At 48.5% G+C, this 21,575-nt stretch overlaps 1 protein-coding gene across 3 annotated transcripts in view; it reads left to right on the forward strand.

Moving 5' to 3' along the window:
* The first annotated feature begins 451 nt into the window (after nucleotides 1–451).
* Nucleotides 452–21,575, forward strand: part of BCAS4 (breast carcinoma amplified sequence 4) — an 84,858-nt gene continuing 63,734 nt past the window's right edge. The window contains exon 1 of one of the 3 annotated variants that reach the window (XM_021920933.2): nucleotides 452–1,013. In XM_021920933.2, the coding sequence (XP_021776625.1) occupies nucleotides 834–1,013 (180 nt within the window). In that variant the 5' untranslated portion in view covers nucleotides 452–833. The remainder of the gene's footprint in view (nucleotides 1,014–21,575) is intronic. The other 2 variants (XM_021920932.2, XM_003904614.4) reach the window with 2 other exon arrangements.

Consider the following 21,575-nt stretch of genomic DNA (forward strand, 5'->3'; position numbering starts at 1 on the left):
AGTACTTTCCTCATTAGCACTGCTGGGGTGGGGGATGGGGCGCACCTCGCTCTCTTCAGCCCCAGGGCTGTAAAGGGTCTATCTAGGCCAGCCTCCGAGAGCGTGGAGGGAGTGGGGGGCGGCTGTCAAATTTAGTGCGCTCAATAGTTTCCTGGTGAAGCTTATTTAAAAGCTGCACCGAAGAGGAAGACGAGGACCGTCACACTCGGCCTTCCCTCAACTCCAGGACCCTCTGCCCGATGCAAACTAGATGCTTTAGCAGGATGGGAACGGGAGGGGAGCGGGCGGCTTTGGGCTTCCTCTAAGATAGCGCCTCTCTAACCCGGACGCCCGTTAGAATCACCCGGGGAGCTTTAGAAACTACCGATGCCTAAGCCCCACTCCGAAGGATTCCGATTTAATCGGCCCGGTGCGAGGACTGGCTTCCGGGCTTTTAAAAGCTCCCCGGGGATTCTATTGTACAGCGGGGGCCGGGAGCCCGTACTCTACCGGGATTCCGAAGAGGAGGGGTGGCTTGCCCCAGTAGCTCTCAAATTTAGCTTTCGGTCAACAATCTGATTGGAACCACCTACCAAACATCAAAAGATCCTGATACCCAGGTCCCAACCCAGATACGGTGTGGTCCGGGCTTGGGAAATTCTAAAAGAGCTCCAGGTGACTGCCATCTGCAAGCGAGTTTGCAAAGCACTGGTGCCCAGGTGCTGCGGGGGCGGGCGCAGCGCGCGCCGCTCGCCACTGGGTGGCGCTGCCCGCTCGGCCCGGCGCTCCTGGAGCTGAGAGCCGCGACCGCCGGCAGCGCACCTGCCCCGCCTCCGCCAGGCGGGCCGCGGAGCATGCAGCGGACCGGGGGCGGGGCTCCGAGGCCCGGGCGCAACCACGGGCTCCCAGGCAGCCTCCGCCAACCCGACCCCGCCGCCCTCCTGATGCTGCTCGTGAACGCCGATCGGCCGGAGCCCGTGCGCAGCGGAGCGCGGGAGCTCGCGCTCTTCCTGACGCCCGAGCCTGGGGCCGAGGTAGGGGACGGGGCTGTGGAGTTGGAGGAGAGGGTTCTCGCGGTTGGGGGTCCGGGCTCCGGATCCTCGGCTTCCCCGGAGCATCCTCTAGCTCCCGGAATGGGGGGCCCGGGGATTCCCCCCTTCCTGAACTGTGGCTGAGGGGCGCCACCCAGAGATGCGCAGCGGGTCGCCCCTGCTCCCTGCTCCGGGCGACACCGGGCCCCGGAGGCCCAGGCTCGCTTTCCCTCCCCACCCAGGTACACCAGCATCCGCCGGGTCCCGAGGCGCCGCCCTTTGCCAGGCCGGCCCTGAGAGAGGCGGACCCCGGGACCGCCCCTGCCCCGGCTACCTCCGAGCGCGGTGCCCCAGCCGAGCGGCGCCGCAGGCTGCGGCTGTGCGGGGAGTCCTGAGGCCGCGCTGCGCTGCTGCAGCTCGGAGCGAAAACACCACGCCTCTGTCTGCGCTTTCTATTTTAAAAGCACCAAGTGAAAAGCAGATCTAAAACGAGACCCTCTACCTTCCGGCTGGAGGCATCTGTCGACGGTGCTGTGAAAAAGTTATTTACCCGAGTTCACTAGGAGTTATTTACGGCCAGAAATTCAACCCATTCTCTTTTTAAACCACAAAAGCAGTACAGGAGTATTTAAAATAAAGGCTATGCACCCCTTTCTCTTTTCTCTCCCATCCCAATTCTAGTTTTCTTAGAAAACCAGCATTAACAGTTTGGTATAAATCATTCCGGACATTTAAAATGCCTTTACAAATGTAGATATCTATATATCTGTATCTGTCTAGGCAGAGCATTGGCTTGCGCCAGTGGTCCCAGCATTCTGGGAGGCTGAGGAAGGAGGATTGCTTGGGATGGGGATGGGGGACGGGGAAGACTGAGGCTGCAGTGAGGCTTGATCATGCCACTGCACTCCAGCCTGGGCGACAGAGTGAGACATGTTAAAAAAAAAAAAAAAATCTATTTCACCAGGCGTGGTGGCTCACGCCTGTAATCCCAGCACTATTGGGAGGCCGAGGAGGGTGGATCACCTGAGGTCTGGAGTTCGAGACCAGCCTGACCAACATGGCGAAACCCTGTCTCCTAAAAATACAAAAATTAGCCGGGCGTGTAATCCTAGCTACTTGGGAGGCTGAGGCAGGAGAATCGCTTGAGCCTGGGAGGTGGAGGTTGCAGTGAGCTGAGATCAGCCATTGCACTCCAGCCTGGGCAACAAGAGCAAAACTCCCTCTCAAAAAAAAAAAAAAAAACAAAACATAAAAATATCTTTCCATATATATATAATATTTTTTCTATATACTTTCCATATATATTAAAGATATTTTTAACTCCTAGTGAACTTGGTATTTTATATATATATATATGTTTTTTCTTTTTTCTTTTTATTTTTCTCCATATATAGGCTGGAGTGCAGTGACACGATCTCAGCTCACTGCAACCTCCGCCTCCTGAGTTCAAGCAATTCTCCTGCCTCAGCCTACGGAGTAGCTGGGACTACAGGCGCATGCCACCACACCTATCTACTTTTTGTATTTTTAGTAGAGACAGGGTTTCACCACGTTGGCCAGGATGGTCTCTATCTCTTGACCTTGTGAAACGCCTGCCTCAGCCTCCCAAAGTGCTGGAATGACAGGTGTGAGCCACCATGCCCGGCCATCTCCATATATTTTAAAAATATTTTTTGAACAGAAGTTTTTCGTTTTTTAGGTTGTTTTTTTTTTTTTTTTTTTTTTTTTGAGACAGGGTTTCATTTTGTCACTCAAGCTGGAATGCAGTCGTAGCTCAATGCAGCCTCAACCTCCTGGGCTCAAGTGATCCTCCCACCTCAGCCTCCCACATAGCCAGGACCACAGGTGTGTACCACCATGTCAGGTTAACTTTTAAAACAAAGTTATTTTATGGAGACAAGATCTCACTATGTTGCCCAGGTCTTGAACTCCTGGGTCCAAGAGATCCTCTGGCCTCAGCCTCCCAAAGTGCTGGGATTACAAGAGTGTGCCACCATGCCTGGCCCATCTATATTCGTTTTAAATGAAACCTCACGTGCTGCTGTAATACTGTCCTGCAACTTGCTTTTCTTTACTCAAAATAGCATGGGCAAATGGGTGGGGACTGCTAATGGGAAGGTATGGAGCTTCGTTCTGGTGTGATGAACATGTTCTGGATGTTAGTTGTGATGGTTGCACAAATTTGTGAATATACTGAAAACTGCTGAATTGTACACGTTTAAAAGGGTGAATTTTGTGGTTTGTGAATTATATCTCAATTTTAAAAATAGCATGGAGGCAGGGCACAGTGGCTTATGCCTGTAATTCCAGCGACTTGGGAAGCTGAAGTGGGAGGATCACTTGAGACCAGGAATTCAAGACCAGTCTGGGCAACACAGGAAAACCCCTGTCTCTACAAAAATGTTAAAAGATAAAAAAAAAAAAAAAAAAAAAAAAATTTAAAAATTAAAAATAACATGAGCATGTATCCATAAACACTGTCCAACAGAAATATAATTGGAGCTACAAATGTGAGCCACCTATGCAATTTTTTTTTTTTTTTGAGACAGAGTTTCGCTCTTGTTGCCCAGGCTGGAGTACAATGGTATGATCTAGGCTCACCGCAACCTCTGCCTCCCGGGTTCAAGTGATTCTCCTGCCTCAGCCTCATGAGAAGCTGGGATTAGAGGCGTGCACTACCATGCCCAGCTAATTTTTGTATTTTTAGTAGAGACAGGGTTTCTCCATATTGGTCAGGCTGGTCTCGAACTCCTGACCTCAGGTGATTTGCCCGCCTCGGCCTCCCAAAGTGCTGGGATTACAGGTGTGAGCAACTGTGCCTGGCCACCTATGCAAGTTTTAGTGTCCCAGAAGCTACATGAAAAAGAAACAGGTAGCCAGGCACCATGGCTCACATCTGTAATTCCAGCATTTTCGGAGGCCAGCGCAGGCAGATCACTTGAGGCCAGGAGTTTGACACCAGCCTGGCCAACACGGTGGAACCCAGTCTCTACTAAAAATACAAAAATTAGCCAGATGTGGCGGCATATACCTGTAATCCCAGCTACTCGGGAGGCTGAGGCACGAGAACTGCTTTAACCTGGGAGGCGGAGGTTGCAGTGAGCTGAGATCATGCCACTGCACTGCAGCCTGGGTGATAGAGTGAGACTGTCTCAAAAAAAAAAAAGAAAAAAAAAAGGCCAGGCATGGTGGCTCACACCTGTAATCCCAGCACCTTGGGAGGCCAAGGCGGGTGGATCACCTGAGGTCGGGAATTTGAGACCAGCCTGACCAACATGGAGAAACCCTGTCTCTACTAAAAATATAAAATTAGCTGGGTGTGGTGGCACATGCCTGTAATCCCAGCTACTTGGGAGGCTGAGTCATGAGAATCACTTGAACCTGGGAGGCGGAGGTTGCAGTGGGCCGAGATTGTGCCATTACACTCGAGCCTGGGCGACAAGAGGGTAACTCCATCTCAAACAAAACAAAACAAAACAAAACAACAACAAAAACCAAAAGAGTAAAAAGAAAAGAAACAGGTGAAAGTAATTTTAATATATTTAAAATAACAGTATATCTGGGCCAGGTGCAGTGGCTCACGCTTGTAGTCCTAGCACTTTGGGAGGCCAAGACTGGAAGATCCCTTGAGCCCAAGGAGTTTGAGACCAGCCTGGGCAACATAGTGAGGCCCCGTCTCTAGTTAATAAAAAAATAAAAATATATCCAGGCCGGGCGCGGTGGCTCACGCCTGAAATCCCAGCACTTTGGGAGGCCGAAGCGGGCAGATCATGAGGTCAGGAGATCGAGACCATCCTGGCTAACATGGTGAAACCCCGTCTCTACTAAGAAAACAAAAAATTAGCCGGGTGTGGTGGCGGGCGCCTGTAGTCCCAGCTACTTGGGAGGCTGAGGCAGAAGAATGGCATGAACCCGGGAGGCGGAGCTTGCAGTGAGCCGAGATCGCGCCACTGCACTCCAGCCTGGGTGACACAGCGAGACTCCGTCTCAAAAAAATATCTCTCTCTCTCTCTCTGTCTCCCCAAAATATTTCAACATGTGATCAACAGTAAAAAGTTAATGAAATTTTACATTCTGTTCTTTGTCCTGAGTTTTCAAAATCAGGCTTTTGATACTGAACTTTCAGTCCATCTCAGCTTGGACTGACCACATTTGAAGTGTTCAGTAGTCCCATGAGACATGTGGCTGCCATGTTGGAGAGCCTAGGTCTCCGTCACCCTCTGGCTTCCTAGTGTCCCATGATGAAACGGTAATTGCTCCCATTCCTGAGCACATCCTGTGTGGCACCAGTTTGCCAAACTCTGTTCATGGCTTATGTCATTGTGTCATGGCAGTGACCCGGTGACTAGGATGGTGTTATGTTGATTTTATAGCTCAGCAAACAGAGGCTCGCACAGCATAAATGACGTTGTGTGGATGGACCGTAATTTATGAATCATTCATAAATGGTTCGGGGCTGCTGCGTTTTGCCAGGCAGCGTCCTGGGGGAGGCTGCACGCTCCCCAAGCATACTTTGGTCTAGTGTCCCAGGGACTCTGGCACAGACATTTAGGTTGTCTGCGACTTTTCACTGCCTTTAGCATCCTGAGTGCATTTCTTGTTCCTTCTCTCCCTTACTCTCAGCAGCTTCATGTCATTTTGCCCAGTGGCTAAGCCCCAGCTTCATTTTGTCTCTATTAGGAATAATCTTTAAGAGAAACTGCATGTATTAATTTCATTTTCTCACTCAGGGCTCTCTTTAACTGAGTCACGCGTTTGATTATGCACATGTGTAAGGGACGTGTAGTAAAGAGCCTCAACTCCCTGTAGCTCCGTGCAGCAATAACCCACTTAAAGCGCTTGTTGAACTTTATTTACCAAAAGAAACAGAAACTGCGCCAGAGCACAGTCACGTGCAGCCTCCACTTTTAAAGCTTAATTCATTAGCAGATCCTCAGGCTGGAACAGTTTCCAGGTGGGCAGATGAGCAGGAAAAGGGAAACCTGGTTTGCGAACAGGCCTGGACAGCAGCCTTCTCCCACCAGCCTGTCTCCCAGGGGCACTTTTGCCTCTTCCGTGGAGCAGTAGAAATCTCAGTCCAGCCAACCCCAGCCTTAGGGGGCCTGGGCCTCCCAGTGAAGTGGGGCCTGCTTCATTCAGCACCTTCAGCCTCGGTATGTGCCAAGTCTTTCCTGGAGCTGGGGACGCCACAGGCAGTTAGACACACAAAGCCCTTCCCCCGTGGCACTGCCAGACAGTAAACACATAACAAGGCCAGACACAGTGGCTCACGCCTGTAATCCTAGCACTTTGGGAGGCTGAGGTGGGCGGATCCTTTGTGCCAGGAGTTCGAGACCAGCCTGGGCAACATGGCAGAATCCCATCTCTACAAAAATTAGCTGGGCGTGGTGGTATGTGCCCGTGGTCCCAGCTACTAGAGAGGCCGAGGTGGGAAGATCACCTGGGACCTGGGAGATGGAAGTTGCAGTGAGCTGAGATCGCATCACTGCACTCCAGCCTGGGCGACAGAGGGAGACCCATCTCAAAAGAGAAAACAAAATGAAACCGTAGCAAGACCTCTAAATTGTAATGAATGCTACAAAGCACACGACATGGGTGGATGTGTGATAGGGCACCTGTGTGTGCAGAGACTCAGGAGGGTGAACAGAAAGTTATTGTCTCGGTGCAGTCATGGAGGTCTTCCCTGAGGCAGCATTGTCTTAGGATGAGCCCTGAGCCTAAATAGGAGTTGGCTGGCTGAGGAGAAAAATATCCCAGGCAGAAAGAACAGTTCTTACAAAAGCCCCGGGATGGGATGAAGCAGGGGGTTTTTGGGGGTGGAGAAAAGAGCAGCTGTGGGAGGCAGAGCAGCAGGAGATGGGGCAAGTGAGGGCACACAAGCTCTCCCTGGACTTCACACTGCCTTCCCCAGATGGAGAAGCTGCTGAGGGGGGTGCCTTGAGCTGGGTTGGCAGGTGAGTTACTATTTCCTGGGCCTCGGGTTTTCTGTTCAACCAGTTCCCTGCCACCCCTCTTTCTGGTTTGAACTTCCCCTTTTTTTTGAAACAGAGTCTTGCTCTTGTCACCCAGGCTGAAGTGCAGTGGCGCAATCGCAGCTCACTGCAATCTCTGCCTCCTGGGTTCAAACGATTCTCCTGCCTCAGCCTCCCGAGTAGCTGGGATTACAGGTATGCATCACCACGCCCAGCTAATTTTTGTATTTTTAGTAGAGACAGAGTTATACCATGTTGGCCAGGCTGGTCTATAACCTCTGACGTCAGGTGATCCACCTGCCTCAGCCTCCCAAAGTGTTAGGATTACAGGTGTGAGCCTCCGCACCTGGCGAACTTTTGATTTTTCTATAGTCAGAATGAGAGAAAAGAGAAATATTTCTCCAAACTCTGTACCTGGACAAAAGTAGAAAAATGTAAATTAGCCAAAGATGGCCTTCAGTTTCAAAAAAAATGTAGGAGAAGAGTTTTCTTTGCATAAGCTAAGAATATTACTTCCAACCTGCAAACATGATGCACCCATGGGAAACTTGCCAACATGTCTCATCCTTGTGTGACCTGCTGGTCCCCTTTGGGCATTCAAGTTTGGGATGCTGGATTAGAAGTCCATGGTGGGGGGCTGGGCGTGGTGGGTCACGCCTATAATTCTAGCACTTTGGGAGGCCAAGATGGGTGGATCACTTGAGGTCAGGAGTTTGAGACCAGGCTGGCCAACATGATGAAACTCCGTCTCTACTAAAAATACAAAACTAGTTGTGCATGGTGGCAGGTTGCCTGTAATCCCAGCTACTTGGGTGACTGAGGCAGAATTGCTTGAACCCGAGAAGTGGAGGTTGCAGTGAGCTGAGATTGTGCCCCTGCACTCCAACCTGGGCAACAAAAACGAGACTCTGTCAAAAAAAAAAAAAAAAAAAATCTGTTAGGGGGACTCCAGGGTATGGTCCACTGTCTCAAAGATGTAATTCCACTATTTATTCCTTAAATTTTGTTTTGAGATGGGGTCTTGCTATGTTGCTCAGGCTGGTCTTGAATTCCTGGGCTCAAGCAATCTGCCCACCTCAGCCTCCCAAAGTGCTGGATTACAGGCATGAGCCACTACACCTGGCCAGTTCCCTAAATTGTATGACAAACCTGCATTGTGCCATTCTGCTGTAGGCACTGGGCGAGACCAGCAAGATAGGCATGGTACCTGGTGTTGCAGGTGGGGAGGAAGATAAGCAGGCTAGTGACAAACAGAGTGACTAAATGATGATAAATGCCATGCAGGAGACACCTGAGGGGTTATAGGGACTGAGGGGAAAGAGGATGGGAAGGACCGGAGGGCAAAGATGTGACAGCAGATGCCTGGCCACAGGGGAAAGATGAGGGACCGGGAGGTACCTGAGGGGAGGGACCTCAGTGACCACAGGGGCGTTGGGGGAGGTAGGGCCACACCAGGGCCTAGGTCCCCAGGGGAGGAGTCTGAATTCTGTTCCAGGGTAATGCATAAAGGACAGGTTCTGATTTGTCAACTTGTGCTAGGCGTGATAGCTCATGTCTGTAGTCCCAGCACTTTGGGAGGCTGAGGTAAGAGGATCACTTGAGTGCAGAAGTTTGAGGCTACACTCTAGCCTGGGTGACAGAGCAAGACCCTGTCTCAAACATAATAAATGAAAAGATTCATGGCCATGTGGCTGTGGTGCTAGAATGTATTGGGGGACCGCAGCGGCAGCAGGGAGACCAGAGATGGGTGCTGCGCCATCCAGGTGGACAAGGACCGGCTGGCCGCCTCCCTTCATCAGAACCTTCTGGGGCATGAGGAGCCAGGGCCAAGGCATGTGCTGGGAGAGGCAGCTTTTCTCAGATGTGCCTGACTTTCTACCCACAAAACTTGCCCAGGAGCGGAAGGAGCCTTCCTCAGGGCTCTGGCAGCCTCTCATCAAAGGACGTGGTCTTGCTTTGGGTGAGGGTCTGCCTAGAGCCTTGGATGAAGGTTTCCCATCTGGCCGACCCTCAGCGTCACACAGAAGCCTTAAAACAAACACGTTAGGCCAGGCATGTTGGCACACGCCTGTAATCCCAGCACTTTGGGAAGCCGAGGCGGGTGGATCAGTTAAGGTTAGGAGTTTGAGATCAGCCTGGCGAACATGGTGAATCCTTATCTCTACTAAAAAAAAAAAAAAAAAAAAAAAAATTAGCCAGGCGTGGTGGTGGGCACCTGTAATCTTAGCTATTTGGGAGGTTGAGGCAGGAGAATCATTTGATCCCGGGAAGCAGAGTTTGCAGTGAGCCGAGATTGTGCCACTGCACTCCAGCCTGGGCGACAGAGCGACTCTTCATCTCAACAAACAAAACAAAACACATTGACTGGCCATGGTGGCTCACACCGCCTGTAATCCCAGCACTTTGGGAGGCTGAGGTGGACAATCACTTGAGGCCAGGAGTTTGAAACCAGCCTGGCCAACATGGCAAAACCCAGTCTCTACAAAAAATACAAAAATTAGCCAGGTGTGGGGGTGTGTACCTGTAGTCCCAGCTACTCAGGAGGCGGGGGCATGAGAATCGCTCGCACCCAGAATGTGGAGGTTGCAGTGAGCCAAGATCGTGCCACTGCACTCCAGCCTGGGTGACAGAGCAAGACTCTGTCTCAAAAACAAAACAAAACAAAACACGTTCCCAAAGATTGGAAACAGCCCAGTGCCCATCAGTGCGGGCCAGTGCCATAGCATTGCTTCTGATGAGTGGAGCAGTAGCGGCTGTGGCAGGAGTCAGCGCTACTTGTGCCCGTGCACAGCAGCGTTCAGCACAGAGTGCTGAGTGAGAGGTGCAAGGGGCATGTGTGTGTGCTGCCGTCTTCTGTAAATAAAAACAGAAGGCAAAAAATATGTATTTTCATGCATCTGTAAACAGGAGATTCAATTAAATCAGTTTCTCGGGTGGGGTAGGGTATGGGCGTGGTTCAGCAGTAATACAGATTATAGTTCTCAAACTTTACAAACTTTGGCATCCTTTGAGGATGCAAAAATACTTGCTGGGGTCAGATGCAGTATCTCATGCCTCCAATCCCAGCACTTTGGGAGGCTGAAGTGAGAGGATTGCTTAAGCTCAGGAGATTGAGACCACATCTCTACAAAATAAAATAATAAATTAGCCAGGCATGGTGGCACACGCCTGTAGTCCCAGCTTGTGAGCTGTGATCATGCCACTGTACTTCAGCCTTGGGGACAGAGTGAGACTAGACTCCAAAGAAAAAAGAAAGAAAAATACTGATTGCCTGCCCCATCCTTGAGTATTCTGATTTAATTGATGTGGGTGCAGCCTGGTCACTGGAATTATAAAATCTCTCCCGGAGGATTTTAAGCCTGGAAGTTTCCTGGTCTGATTGGTCTGTTGGAAAATCACTCTGGGGGCTGGTGGAAAATGGATTATAGAGAGGGGTGGATTATAATAACGGATTATTTAGCAGGCATGCAGGCATAGGGATGTGGACTTCTTTTTTTTTTTTTTTTTTTTGAGACAAGAGTTTCGCTCTTGTTGCCCAGGCCGGAGTACAATGGCGCAATCTCAGCTCACTGCAACCTCTGCCTCCCAGGTTCAAGCGATTATCTTGCTTCAGCCTCCCAAATAGCTGGGATTACAGGCACCTGCCACCATGTCCGGCTAATTTTGTATTTTTGGTAGAGATGGGGTTTTACCACATTGGTCAGGCTGGTCTTAAACTCCTGCCCTCAGGTGATCTGCCTACCTTGGCCTCCCAAAGTGCTGGGATTACAGGCATGAGTCACTGCGCCCAGCCAGGGGATCTGGACTTCTAAACACCACCCCCACCCCAGATGATTCTGACGGCCAGCTTGGTTGGAACTGCCCACCTGTCCTGGCCTGGACCCTGCTGGGGTCGCAGGCTCGTGTCCATGGATGTGGACTCCACTCCAGTGTCTGTGAGTGCCCCACCTCCAGCGTCAGACCCCTGAGGGCAGGGACCCCAGCTGTCCTGCTTGCTGCTGTGTCCTCGGTGCTTGGTGCCTCTTGGTTAAGGACACATCCCTTACAGGTGTGTGAACCCCCAACACCCTGCCCTGGTCAGACAGGGCAGAGAGGTGGGAGGACATGGGCTCTGGAGCTCCCTGGGCTGGTGCAGATCTGGGGGCTGTGTCCAGTGCCTCGCTCCCTGCCTTGTCCAGCCTGCCTTCTCATCCCATACTGTGGTCTCCTAGCAGGGTTCTGCCCATTTTAGGTGGTCTGGGAGCATTAGCTACGATCATTTGCTAATTGTACAGACCTTTATTGAGCAGGTACTGGGTGCAGATACTGTGAAAGGTGGCATGAGAGGTGTCTTGGTCCTTGAGGGCTTGCATTTGGGTGACCCACTTGCATGGGTTACACTTGCATAAGTTACAGTTGTATGCCATGCTTGGAAGTGGGCAATTTCAGCCCTCCAACTGGGCTGAAGAGCAAGGATTTTCACTCACCAGCTCTGCCTTACATAGGCGTGGAAGCCCGGTGTTCACTCGCTGCACCTGCGCATGCTGGGGGCAACCACGACATGGTCTCAACGAGCCACCAGTTCTCTTAAGCTGTTTTAGGATCTGAATTTATTCCTTTGCTGCAGCTGTGGTGGGGAATATGGCTTGTGGTTTTTTTTTTTTAAAGTAAATTGGAGCCGGGTGCGGTGGCTCGCGCCTGTCATCCCAGCACTTTTTGAGGCCGAGGCGGGTGGATCACCTCAGGTCAAGAGTTGAAGACCAGCCTGGCCGACATGGCGAAACCCTGTCTCTACTAAAAATACAAAACTTAGCCAAGCGTGGTAGCACGTGCCTGTAATCCCAGCTCCTCAGGATGCTGAGGCAAGAGAATCATTTGAGCCTGGGAGGCGGAGGTTGCAGTGAGCTGAGATCACACCACTGCACTCTAGCCTGGGCAACAGAGTGAGACTCTGTCTCAGAAAAAAATAATAATAAATAAGTAAAAAATAAAGTAAATTGGAGTTTTTTTTTCTATTTTTTAAATCTTTTTAAATATTTTTTTTTTAGAGACAGGATCTCCCTGTATCAGGAGGCTTAAGCAGTCCTCCCACCTCAGCCTCCCAAAGTGCTGGAATTACAGGTGTCAGCTACCACACTTAGCTGGTTTTGTTTTTTTAAAAAACTTTTGTCTTAAAGATTTAAAAATGTATGTACATGTTACAAATCCGAAAGACCCTGTGGCCATGGAGGGATGAGAGAGCCCTGCCTGCCTCCTCCGGTCCTCAGCCCCGCGCTTCTCCTGCAGAGCCCGGTCATTTCCTGTGTCCCCCTTCTGGGCAGGTAGGACAGGGAAGTCCCTACCTCCTGCCACCTCCCCTCTCTGCATTAAGCCTTTTTTTTTTTTTTGAAATGGAGTCTCACTCTGTCACCCAGGCTGGAGTGCAGTGGCGTGATCTCGGCTCCCAGGTTCAAGTGATTCTTGTGCCTCAGCCTCCCGAGTAGCTGGGATAACAGGCGTGTGCCACCACACCTGGCTAATTTTTGTATTTTCAGTAGAGGCGGGGTTTCACCATGTTGGCCAGGCTGATCTCGAACTCCTGACCTCAAGTGATCTGCCCACCTGGGCCTCCCAAAGTGCTGGGATTATAGGTGTGAGCCACTGTGCCACTGCACCCGGCCTCATGCTTTTTTCACACATTTTTCGAGATCTTTTTTATATTAATGCACAGGAGTTACCTGATTATTTTCAGCAGTTAGACAGAATTTCATTGTGTCTGAATGACACTTTAGGTAACCATTCCTCTGCTGACAGACATTTAAGTTATGTGGAATTTTTTGCTGTCACAAAGCGTCCTGCAATAAATATCTCTGCACATACATCATTTTGCATTTATGCAAATATGTAGGATAAATACCTAGGAGGTGTATTACTGTGTCTAAGGGCACATGCATTTTAGACAAGATTGAGTGGTTAGGGCAGTATGGCCATAGACTGCACCTGCATTTTAAATGTTGGTTACTGTTGCCAAATTAACCTTCCTGGAAGTCAGGGTCTGCATGACTTTAGAGCAGAGTAGTCAGCCCTTTCTGGACACTCAAACCTCAAACCTCAAGATCAAGGGTCCTTTCGGGACCAGGATGGGAACTCTATCTTGCTTTGGGGACCTGAGAGGAAAGAGTTCCTGAGTTTCTTCTCCGGGCGGTGGGTCATTGTTTAACCCACCAGCTCCTTCCTGGTTTGCAGTTCAAATCTAATGCTACTCAGAGAATCACTTCATTTGCTCCCTGGCTTCCAGGATCTTTCAACGTTCATTGCATCCCTTTCATCTTGTGCATAGAGATGAGGATGCTTTTTCTGCCTGGGCTGAATGGACCTTGCTATGCTAAGATTCTTCTGTGTGTGTGTGTAAGCAGCATTATTGAGATGTGATTTGCATACATACAATTCACCTGTTTAAAGTGTATAATGTGATGGCTTTTAGGATATTCACAGAGTTGTACAACCATCAACCACAACCAATTTTAGAACATTTTTATGACCCCAAAAAGAAACACTGCACCGTTATCTGTCATTCCCCAACCCCCCACCACGAATATCCTTTCCATCTCTGTAGATTTGCCTGTTCTGGTATTTCATGTGTGTTTGTGTTTTAAAAACACAGATTGGCCAGAGGCTTGAAGGCCACATTCAGCCCACAGACAGTTTTATTTGGCCGTCATGGTGTTTTTTAACTTATCAGGCTAGTTTTGAACATTTTCAAACGGAGAGAATTTGCATAAACATCTGGATTGCCATTTGTCTTGAACAAAGCAGGGTTGGCACATCCCTACCTGGCACAAGCTGGGGCCCAGTAGCAGCCACCCCATTTAAATAGGGCCTGTGGTCTTCTGTTTGCTACAGTCTCCACCCCTCCCTGTTGTCTCCCTGACCTGGAGGCTGAACATCAGCTGCTCTTTATAATCCCACCTGCACTGCTATTTTTCTTAGAAGTGAAATCTCTCTGTCAAAAGTGGGAAACTGGTCATAGTGGTGGCTCATGCCTGTAATCCCAGCACTTTGGGAGGCCGAGGCGGGCGGACCACCTGAGGTTAGTCGTTCAAGACCAGCCTGGCCAACATGGTGAAACTCCATCTCTTCTAAAAATACAAAACTTAGGCGTGGTGGTGTGCTCTTGTAGTCCCAGCTACTTAGGAGGCTCTGAGGTAGGAAAATCGCTTGAACCCAGGAGGCAGCGGTTGCAGTGAGTTGAGATTGCGCCACTGCACTCCAGCCTGGGTGACAGAGCGAGACTCCGTCTCAAAAAAAAAAAAAAAAAGTGGGAAACTGAAAATAAACAGTTTGCAGAAAACAGTCTTCAGCACAGCCCACTTCTCTGGTATTTATTACCTGCATGGCTTTGGTGTCATTTGAGTTTGGAGACCCTAGGAGGGTCCTTTTAAAGGGAGGTGGCGTCTCACTGGGAGTGACCCAGAGAAGTGACTTAGTAGACTTCCTTAGCTTCTGTCATGAGACAGAGTCTGTGGATTGTTTTTCTCATAATTTTCAAATGGGGAGTCAGAAGCACAGGGATGGTCAGAGGTGCAGTTGAGACCACACAGCATAAAATGCAAGGCTGGGACTAAGGCCGCCCAGGCTGCTGTTCTCAGGCCACACCTCTTCCAGGCAGTACACATCCTCCCCTTCCCTCCTCTCTCTTTCTCCCTTTCATCTTCCTCTCTTTTCTACAATGAATATTCATGAGCACTGTACTGATTACCAATCACTGGGTAGCAAACTACCCTAAACCTTAGCAGTTTCAAGCAACTGCCATTTCATAGGGTTCATGCATGGACTGCGTTCAGCTGGAGGATTGGCCACCCTGGCAGTCCAGCATGGCCTTGCCCATGTGTCTAGCAGTTGGTGCTGGCTATTGGCTGGGACATCTCAGTTCTCCTCCATGTGGCCTCTCAACCTCTAGGGCCTCACTCACTGGCTTTTGCAGAAGAGTTGCCTGGACTTCTTTTTTTCTTAAATTTTATTATTTTTATTTTTAATTTTTGGGGGTATATAGTAGGTATATATATTCAGGGGGTACATGAGAGGTTTTGATACAGACGTGCAATGTGAAATAAGCACATCATGGAGAATGGGCTATCCATCCCCTCAAGCATTTATCCTTTGAGTTACAAACAGTCCAATTATACTCTTTTTTTTTTTTTTTTTTTTTGAGACTGAGTCTCACTCTGTTGCCCAGGCTGGAGCGCAGTGACATGATCTTGGCTCACTGCAACCTCCACCTTTTGGGTTCAAATGATTCTTGTGCCTCAGCCTCCCAAATAGCTGGGATTACAGGCGCACACCACCACACGCGGCTAATTTTTGTATTTTTAGTAGAGACGGGGTTTCACCATGTTGGCCAGATTGGTCTTGAACTCCTGACCTCAGGTGATCTGCCTGCCCAAAAAGTGCTGGGATTACAGGCGTGAGCCACCGCACCCAGCCCGGTTATACTCTTTAAGTTATGTTATTTTCTTTTTTTGAGACAGGACCTCACTCTGTCACCTAGGCTGGAGTGCAGTGACAGAATCTTTGCTCACTGCACCCTCCACTTCCTGGCCTCAAGCGATCCTTCCACCCCAGCCTCCCAGGTAGCTGGGACTACAGGCATGTGTCACCACACCCAGCTAATTTTTGTATTTATTTATTTATTTTTTTGTAGAGATTGGGTTTCACCATGTTGCCCAGGCTGGTCTTGAACTCCTGATCTCAAGTGATCTGCCTGCCTCAGCCTTCTAAAGTGCTGGGATTACAGGCATGGACCACTATGCCTGGACTTTAAGTTATTTTATTTTTTAATTTCAATAGGTTTTTGGGGAACAGGTGGTGTTTGGTTACATGAATAAGTTCTTTAGTGGTTTCTGAGATTTTGGTGCAGCAACCATCACCTAAGTAGAGTACACGGTAACCAATGTGCAGTCTTTTATCCCTCACCTACCTCCCACCCTTTCTCCTAAGTCCCCAAAGTCCGTTGTATCATTTGTATGCCTTTGCATCCTCACAGCTTAGCTCCCACTTAACGAGTGAGAACATATGATGTTTGCTTTTCCATTTCTGAGTTACTTCACTTGAATAATCGTCTCCATTTCCATCCAGGCTGCTGCAAATGCCATTATTTCGTTTCTTTTTATGATTGAGTTGTATTCCATGATATCTATATGTATATATGCCACATATTCTTTATCCACTTGTTGACTAATAGGCATTTGGGCTGCTTCCATTGTTTTGCAATTGCTAATTGTGGTGCAATAAACATGCATGTGCAAGTATCTTTTCATATAATGACTTCAAGATACCCAGGGGTGGGATTGCTGGATCAAATGGTAGATCTACTTTTAGTTCTTTAAGGAATCTCCACACTGTTTTCCATAGTGATTGTACTAGTTTACATCCCCGCTAACAGCGTAGAAGTGTTTACATTCCCACTAACAGTGTAAAAGTGTTCCTTTTCACCGCATCCATGCCAACATCTATGATTTTTTGATTATGGCCAGTCTTGCAGGAGTAAGGTAGTATCGCATTGTGGTTTTGATTTGCATTTCCTTGATCATTAGTGATGTTGAGCATTTTTTCATATGTTTGCTGGCCACTTGTATATCTTGTTTTGAGAATTGTCCTCAGCCCACTTTTTGATGGGATTGTTTTTTCTTGCTTAGTATTCTGGATGTTAATCCCTTGTCAGATGCATAGATTGTGAAGATTTTCTCCCACTCTGTGGTTTGTCTGTTTACTCTGCTGATTATTTCTTCTGCTGTGCAGAAGCTTTTTAGTTTAATTAAGTCCCATCTATTTATCTTTGTTTTTATTGCATTTGCTTTTGGGGTCTTGGTCATGAAGTCTTTGCCTAAGCCAATGTCTAGAAGGGTTTTTCCAATGTTATCTTCTAGAATTTTTATGGTTTCAGGTCTTAGATTTAAGTGTTTGATCCATCTTGAGTTGATTTTTTGTTTAAGGTGAGAGATGAGGATCCAGTTTCATTCTCCTACATGTGGCTGGCCGGTTATCCCAGCACCATTTGTTGAAAAGGGTGTCCTTTCTCCACTTTATGTTTTTGTTTGCTTTGTCAAAGATCAGTTGGCTGTAAGTATTTGGGTTTATTTCTGGGTCTCTGTTCTGTTCCATTGGCCTATATGCCTATTTTTAAAAAAATTTTTCAATTTTTTTTTTATTGTTTGAAATGGAGTTTCACTCTTGTTGCCCAGGCTGGAGTACAATGGCGCGATCTCGGCTCACTGCAACATCCACCTCCTGGGTTCAAGCGATTCTCCTGCTTCAGCCTCCCCAGTAGCTGGGATTCCAGGTGTGCGCTACCACGGCTGGCTGATTTTTGTATTTTAGTAGAGACGTGGTTTCACCATGTTGGCCAGGCTAGTCTTGAACTCCTGACCTCAAGCGATCCACCTGCCTCAGCCTCCCAAAGTGCTGGGATTACAGGCGTGAACCACCGCGCCCAGCCTTTATAGTATATTTTGAAATCAGGTAATGTGATGCCTCCAGATTTGTTCTTTTTGTTTAGTTTTGCTTTGGCTGTGCAGGCTCTTTTTTGGTTCCATATGAATTTTAGGATTGTTTTTTCTAGTTCATGAAGAACAATGGTGGTATTTTGATGGGAATTGCATTGAATTCGTAGATTGCTTTTGGCAGTGTGGTCATTTTCACAATATTGATTCTACCCATCCATGAGCATGGGATGTGTTTCCATTTGTTTGTGTTGTCAATGATTTCCTTCATCAGTGTTTTGTAGTTTTCTTTGTAGAAGTCTTTTACCTCCTTGGTTAAATTCCTAAAAATTTAATTTTTGCAGCTGTTGCAAAAGAAGTTGAGTTCTTGATTTGATTCTCAGTTTGGTTGCAGTTGGTGTATAGCAGTCTACTGATTTGTGTACATTGGTTTTTATATCCTGAAACTTTGCTGAATTCATTCACCAGTTGTAGCAGCTTTTTGGAGGAGTCTTTAGGGTTTTCTAGGTATACGATCATGTCATCAGCAAATGGTAACAGTTTGACTTCCTCTTTACCAGTTTGGATGCCCTTTATTTCTTTCTCTTGTCTGATTGCTCTGGCTAGGACCTCTAACTTATTTTAAAATGTACAGTTAAGTAGTTATTTAATATAGTTGCCCTGTGGTACTGCCTGAACTTCCTTATGTGGCTTCTGGCTTCCCGGAGGGTGAATCAGAAGCTTTGAGGTCTCTCGAGGCCTAGACCTGGGAGTCACAGAGTCTTGCTCCCATCACATCCTATTGGTCTAAGCAAGTCACAGGCCAGCCCAGATTCGGGGGTGGGAAGGATTGGATCCCACCTCTTCACTGGAGGAGCTGCAAGGTCCTTTCGCAAAAGCACATGTGGGATGGGAGGGAGTTGGAGGGCTGCCTTTGAAACACAAGTACTTCTTATTTGCCAGACTTTGTTCTAGGCTCTGGGAATTGAAAGACGAGTAAAACAGACAAAAACCTGTGTCCCCCAGAGGTTTCATTCTGGTGGGGAAGATGACAGGAAACAAGTTGAGAAAAATAGATAGTATATTAGATGGTGATAAATGCTAAAGAGAAAAGTAAATTGGGGCAGGAGGATGGGGAGTAGGGGAGCTATAGGGTCAGGGAAAGCCTCACCTGGAAGAAATATTTGAGCAAAAGCTAGAAGGAAGTGAGAGACAACTTTCACCAGTAAAGGGAACAGCAGGTGCAAAGGCCCTGCGGTGAGGCTGTGGCTAGTGTTGTGGGTGGGGATAAGCAACAGGCAGTGAGATCAGGGGGAGGCGGAGGCTCCAGATGGGGTACAGCTGGGGAGGCCCCCATTAGGTGTTTTCTGAGTGGGTGGAAGATGAGGGAGGACTCTTAAAAAAATTGAAGCCAGGCATGGTGGTGCCCATCTGTAGTCCCAGCTACTCATGAAGCTGAGGCGGGAGGATCCCTGGGGCCCAGGAGTTGGAGGCTGCAGTGAGCTACGGTCCTACCACTGCACTCTAGCCTGGATGACAGAATGAGACAGGTCTCTAAGAAAAAAACAGTTGGTATATAATGCATGTATAAATGTATGATTTTAAAGTATATAGTTCGTTGGCTTTTAGTATATTTACTGTGTTGTGCAGACATCACCATGACCTAATTCCAGAACATTTCTATGACCCAAAAAAGAAACCCCATCACCATTAGCAGTTATTCCCTCTTCTCCTCTCCCTGCCACTCCATGCAGAGGGGCAACCACGAATCTACTTCTGTCTCTGTGGATTTGCCTATCTCTGGACATTTCCTCCCTCCCTCCCTTCCTTCTTTTCTTTCTAGATGGAGTCTTGCTCTCTTGCCCAGGCTGGAGTGCAGTGGCACGATCTTGGCTCACTGCAACCTCCACCTCCAGGGTTCAAGCGATTCTTGTGTCTCAGCCTCCCAAGTAGTTGGGACTACAGGCTCGTGCCACCACGCCTGGCTACTTTTTGTAGTTTTAGTAGAGACAGGGTTTTGCCATATTGGCCAGGCTGGTCTCGAACTCCTGATCTCAAGTGATCTGCCTGCCTTGGCCTTCCAAAGTGGTGGTATTACAGGCGTGAGCCACTGTGCCAAGCCTGGACATTTCTTATAAGTGGAATCATGTCATGTGTGACCTTTTGTGCCTGGCTTCTCTCACTTAGCATCATGTTTGCAAGGATCATCCATGTTGTAGTGCATGCTGGTGCTCCATTACTTTTTATGGACAAATGATACTCTATTTTATGGATACACCACATTTTGTTTGTTCATTCATCACTTTATGGACATTGGATTGTTTACACTTTTTTCTTTTTTTTTAATTGAGATGGAGTCTTGCCCTGTCTCCCAGGCTAGAGCGGGGTGGCGCAATCTTAGCTCACTGCAAACTCCGCCTCCCGGGTTCCCCAAGCAATTCTGTGCCTCAGCCTCCCAAGTAGCTGGGACTACAGGCTTGTGCCACTACACCCGGCTTATTTTTGTAGTTTTAGTAGAGACGGGGTTTCGCCATGTTGGCCAGGCTGATCTCGAACTCCTGACCTCAAGTGACCTGCCTGCCTTGGCCTCCCGAAGTGTTGAGATTACAGGCGTGAGCCACCACACCTAGCCTTTTCTACTTTTTGACTGTCATGAATATGGTACAAGTTTTTGTGAGAGCATGTTTTCATTTCTTTTTTATTTTTATTTTTTATTTTTTTTTGAGATAGGGTCTTGCTTTGTCGTCCAGGCTGGAGTGCAGTGGTGCCATCATGGCTCACAGCAGCCTTGATCTTCTGGGCTCAAGTGCTTCTCCCACCCCAGCCTCCTAAGTAGCTGGGAATACAGGCACATGCTACCGTGTCCGGCTAATTTTTGTATTTTTTTTTTTTTTTTTTTGTAGAGACGGTGTCTCACTATGTTGCCCAGGATGGTCTTGAACTCCTGCACTTAAGTGATCTGCCTGCCTCGGCCTCCCAAAGTTCTGGGACAAAGTGGTGGGCGTATTGCTTGATCATAAGGTGACTCTGTGTTCCTTCTGAGGAGATGCTGGACTGGTTTTCAGAGCAGCTGCACAATTGTACCCTTCCCACCAGCAGTGCGTGAGGCTTCCAATTCCTCCACATCCTTGCCAGCCTTCATCATTTTCCATTTTTGTGATTGCAGCCATCCCTGTGAGTGCAAAGTGGTACAGTGGAGGATTTGGGGCAGGGAGGGCTTTTTTTGTTTGTTTGTTTGTTTGTTTTGTTTGTTTGTTTTTTGAGACGGAGTCTCGCTCTGTCACCCAGACTGGAGTGCAGTGGCGTGATCTCGGCTCACTGCAAGCTCCACCTCCCGGGTTCGTGCCATTCTCCTGCCTCAGCCTCCCGAGTAGCTGGGACTACAGGCGCCCGCCACCACACCCGGCTAATTTTTTTGTATTTTTTAGTAGAGACGGGGTTTCACCGTGTTAGCCAGGATGGTCTCGATCTCCTGACCTCGTGATCCGCCTGCCTCGGCCTCCCAAAGTGCTGGGATTACAGGCGTGAGCCACTGCGCCCAGCCAGGGCTTTTGTTTTAACAGGACTGCACAGAGCAGATTGAAGGGCAGTGAGAACAGGAAGCTGGGACCAGTGAGCAGGCTACTGCACCAGTCCTAGCAAGAGACAATGGTGCCGTGTGCCATGGTGCTTGGTTGTATGGGAGAGAGAGTGAAGTAGTTGGATTTGGGTAGAGACATTTTGAAGGTAGAACTGAGAGGATTTGCTGGCAGATTGGTTGGGGTGGGAGGTGGGAGAGAAGAGTTGAGAGTGCTCTGAAGTATTTGGCCTGAGCAAGGGGACGATGGAGTTTCCATTTGTTGAGTTAGAGAAGATAATGGGTGGGGACCTTTTTGGGTTTTTTTTTTTTTTTTTTTTTTTTTGTGCCAGCCCCTTGGTGAGCAGGGCCAGCCCCTCTTCAATGTCTGGGCATTCCCAGCTGGGAAGTTTGCACTGCCACTTTGTGAGAAAGGGGATGTGGGAAAAGACAGTGAAAACCATGATTTGCAGGTGTTTGTTTAAAAAAAAAAAAAAACAACACTCACCATCTCCACTGGTCCTTCCTTGAATGTCACTTAAAGTGAGCCTCTCGCCTCCTTCCCCTCTGAGTGAAGCAGTTTAGGCCCAGGGGGCTGCAG

This window comes from Papio anubis, chromosome 16, assembly GCF_008728515.1.
Source record: "Papio anubis isolate 15944 chromosome 16, Panubis1.0, whole genome shotgun sequence".
Lineage (NCBI taxonomy): Eukaryota > Metazoa > Chordata > Mammalia > Primates > Cercopithecidae > Papio > Papio anubis.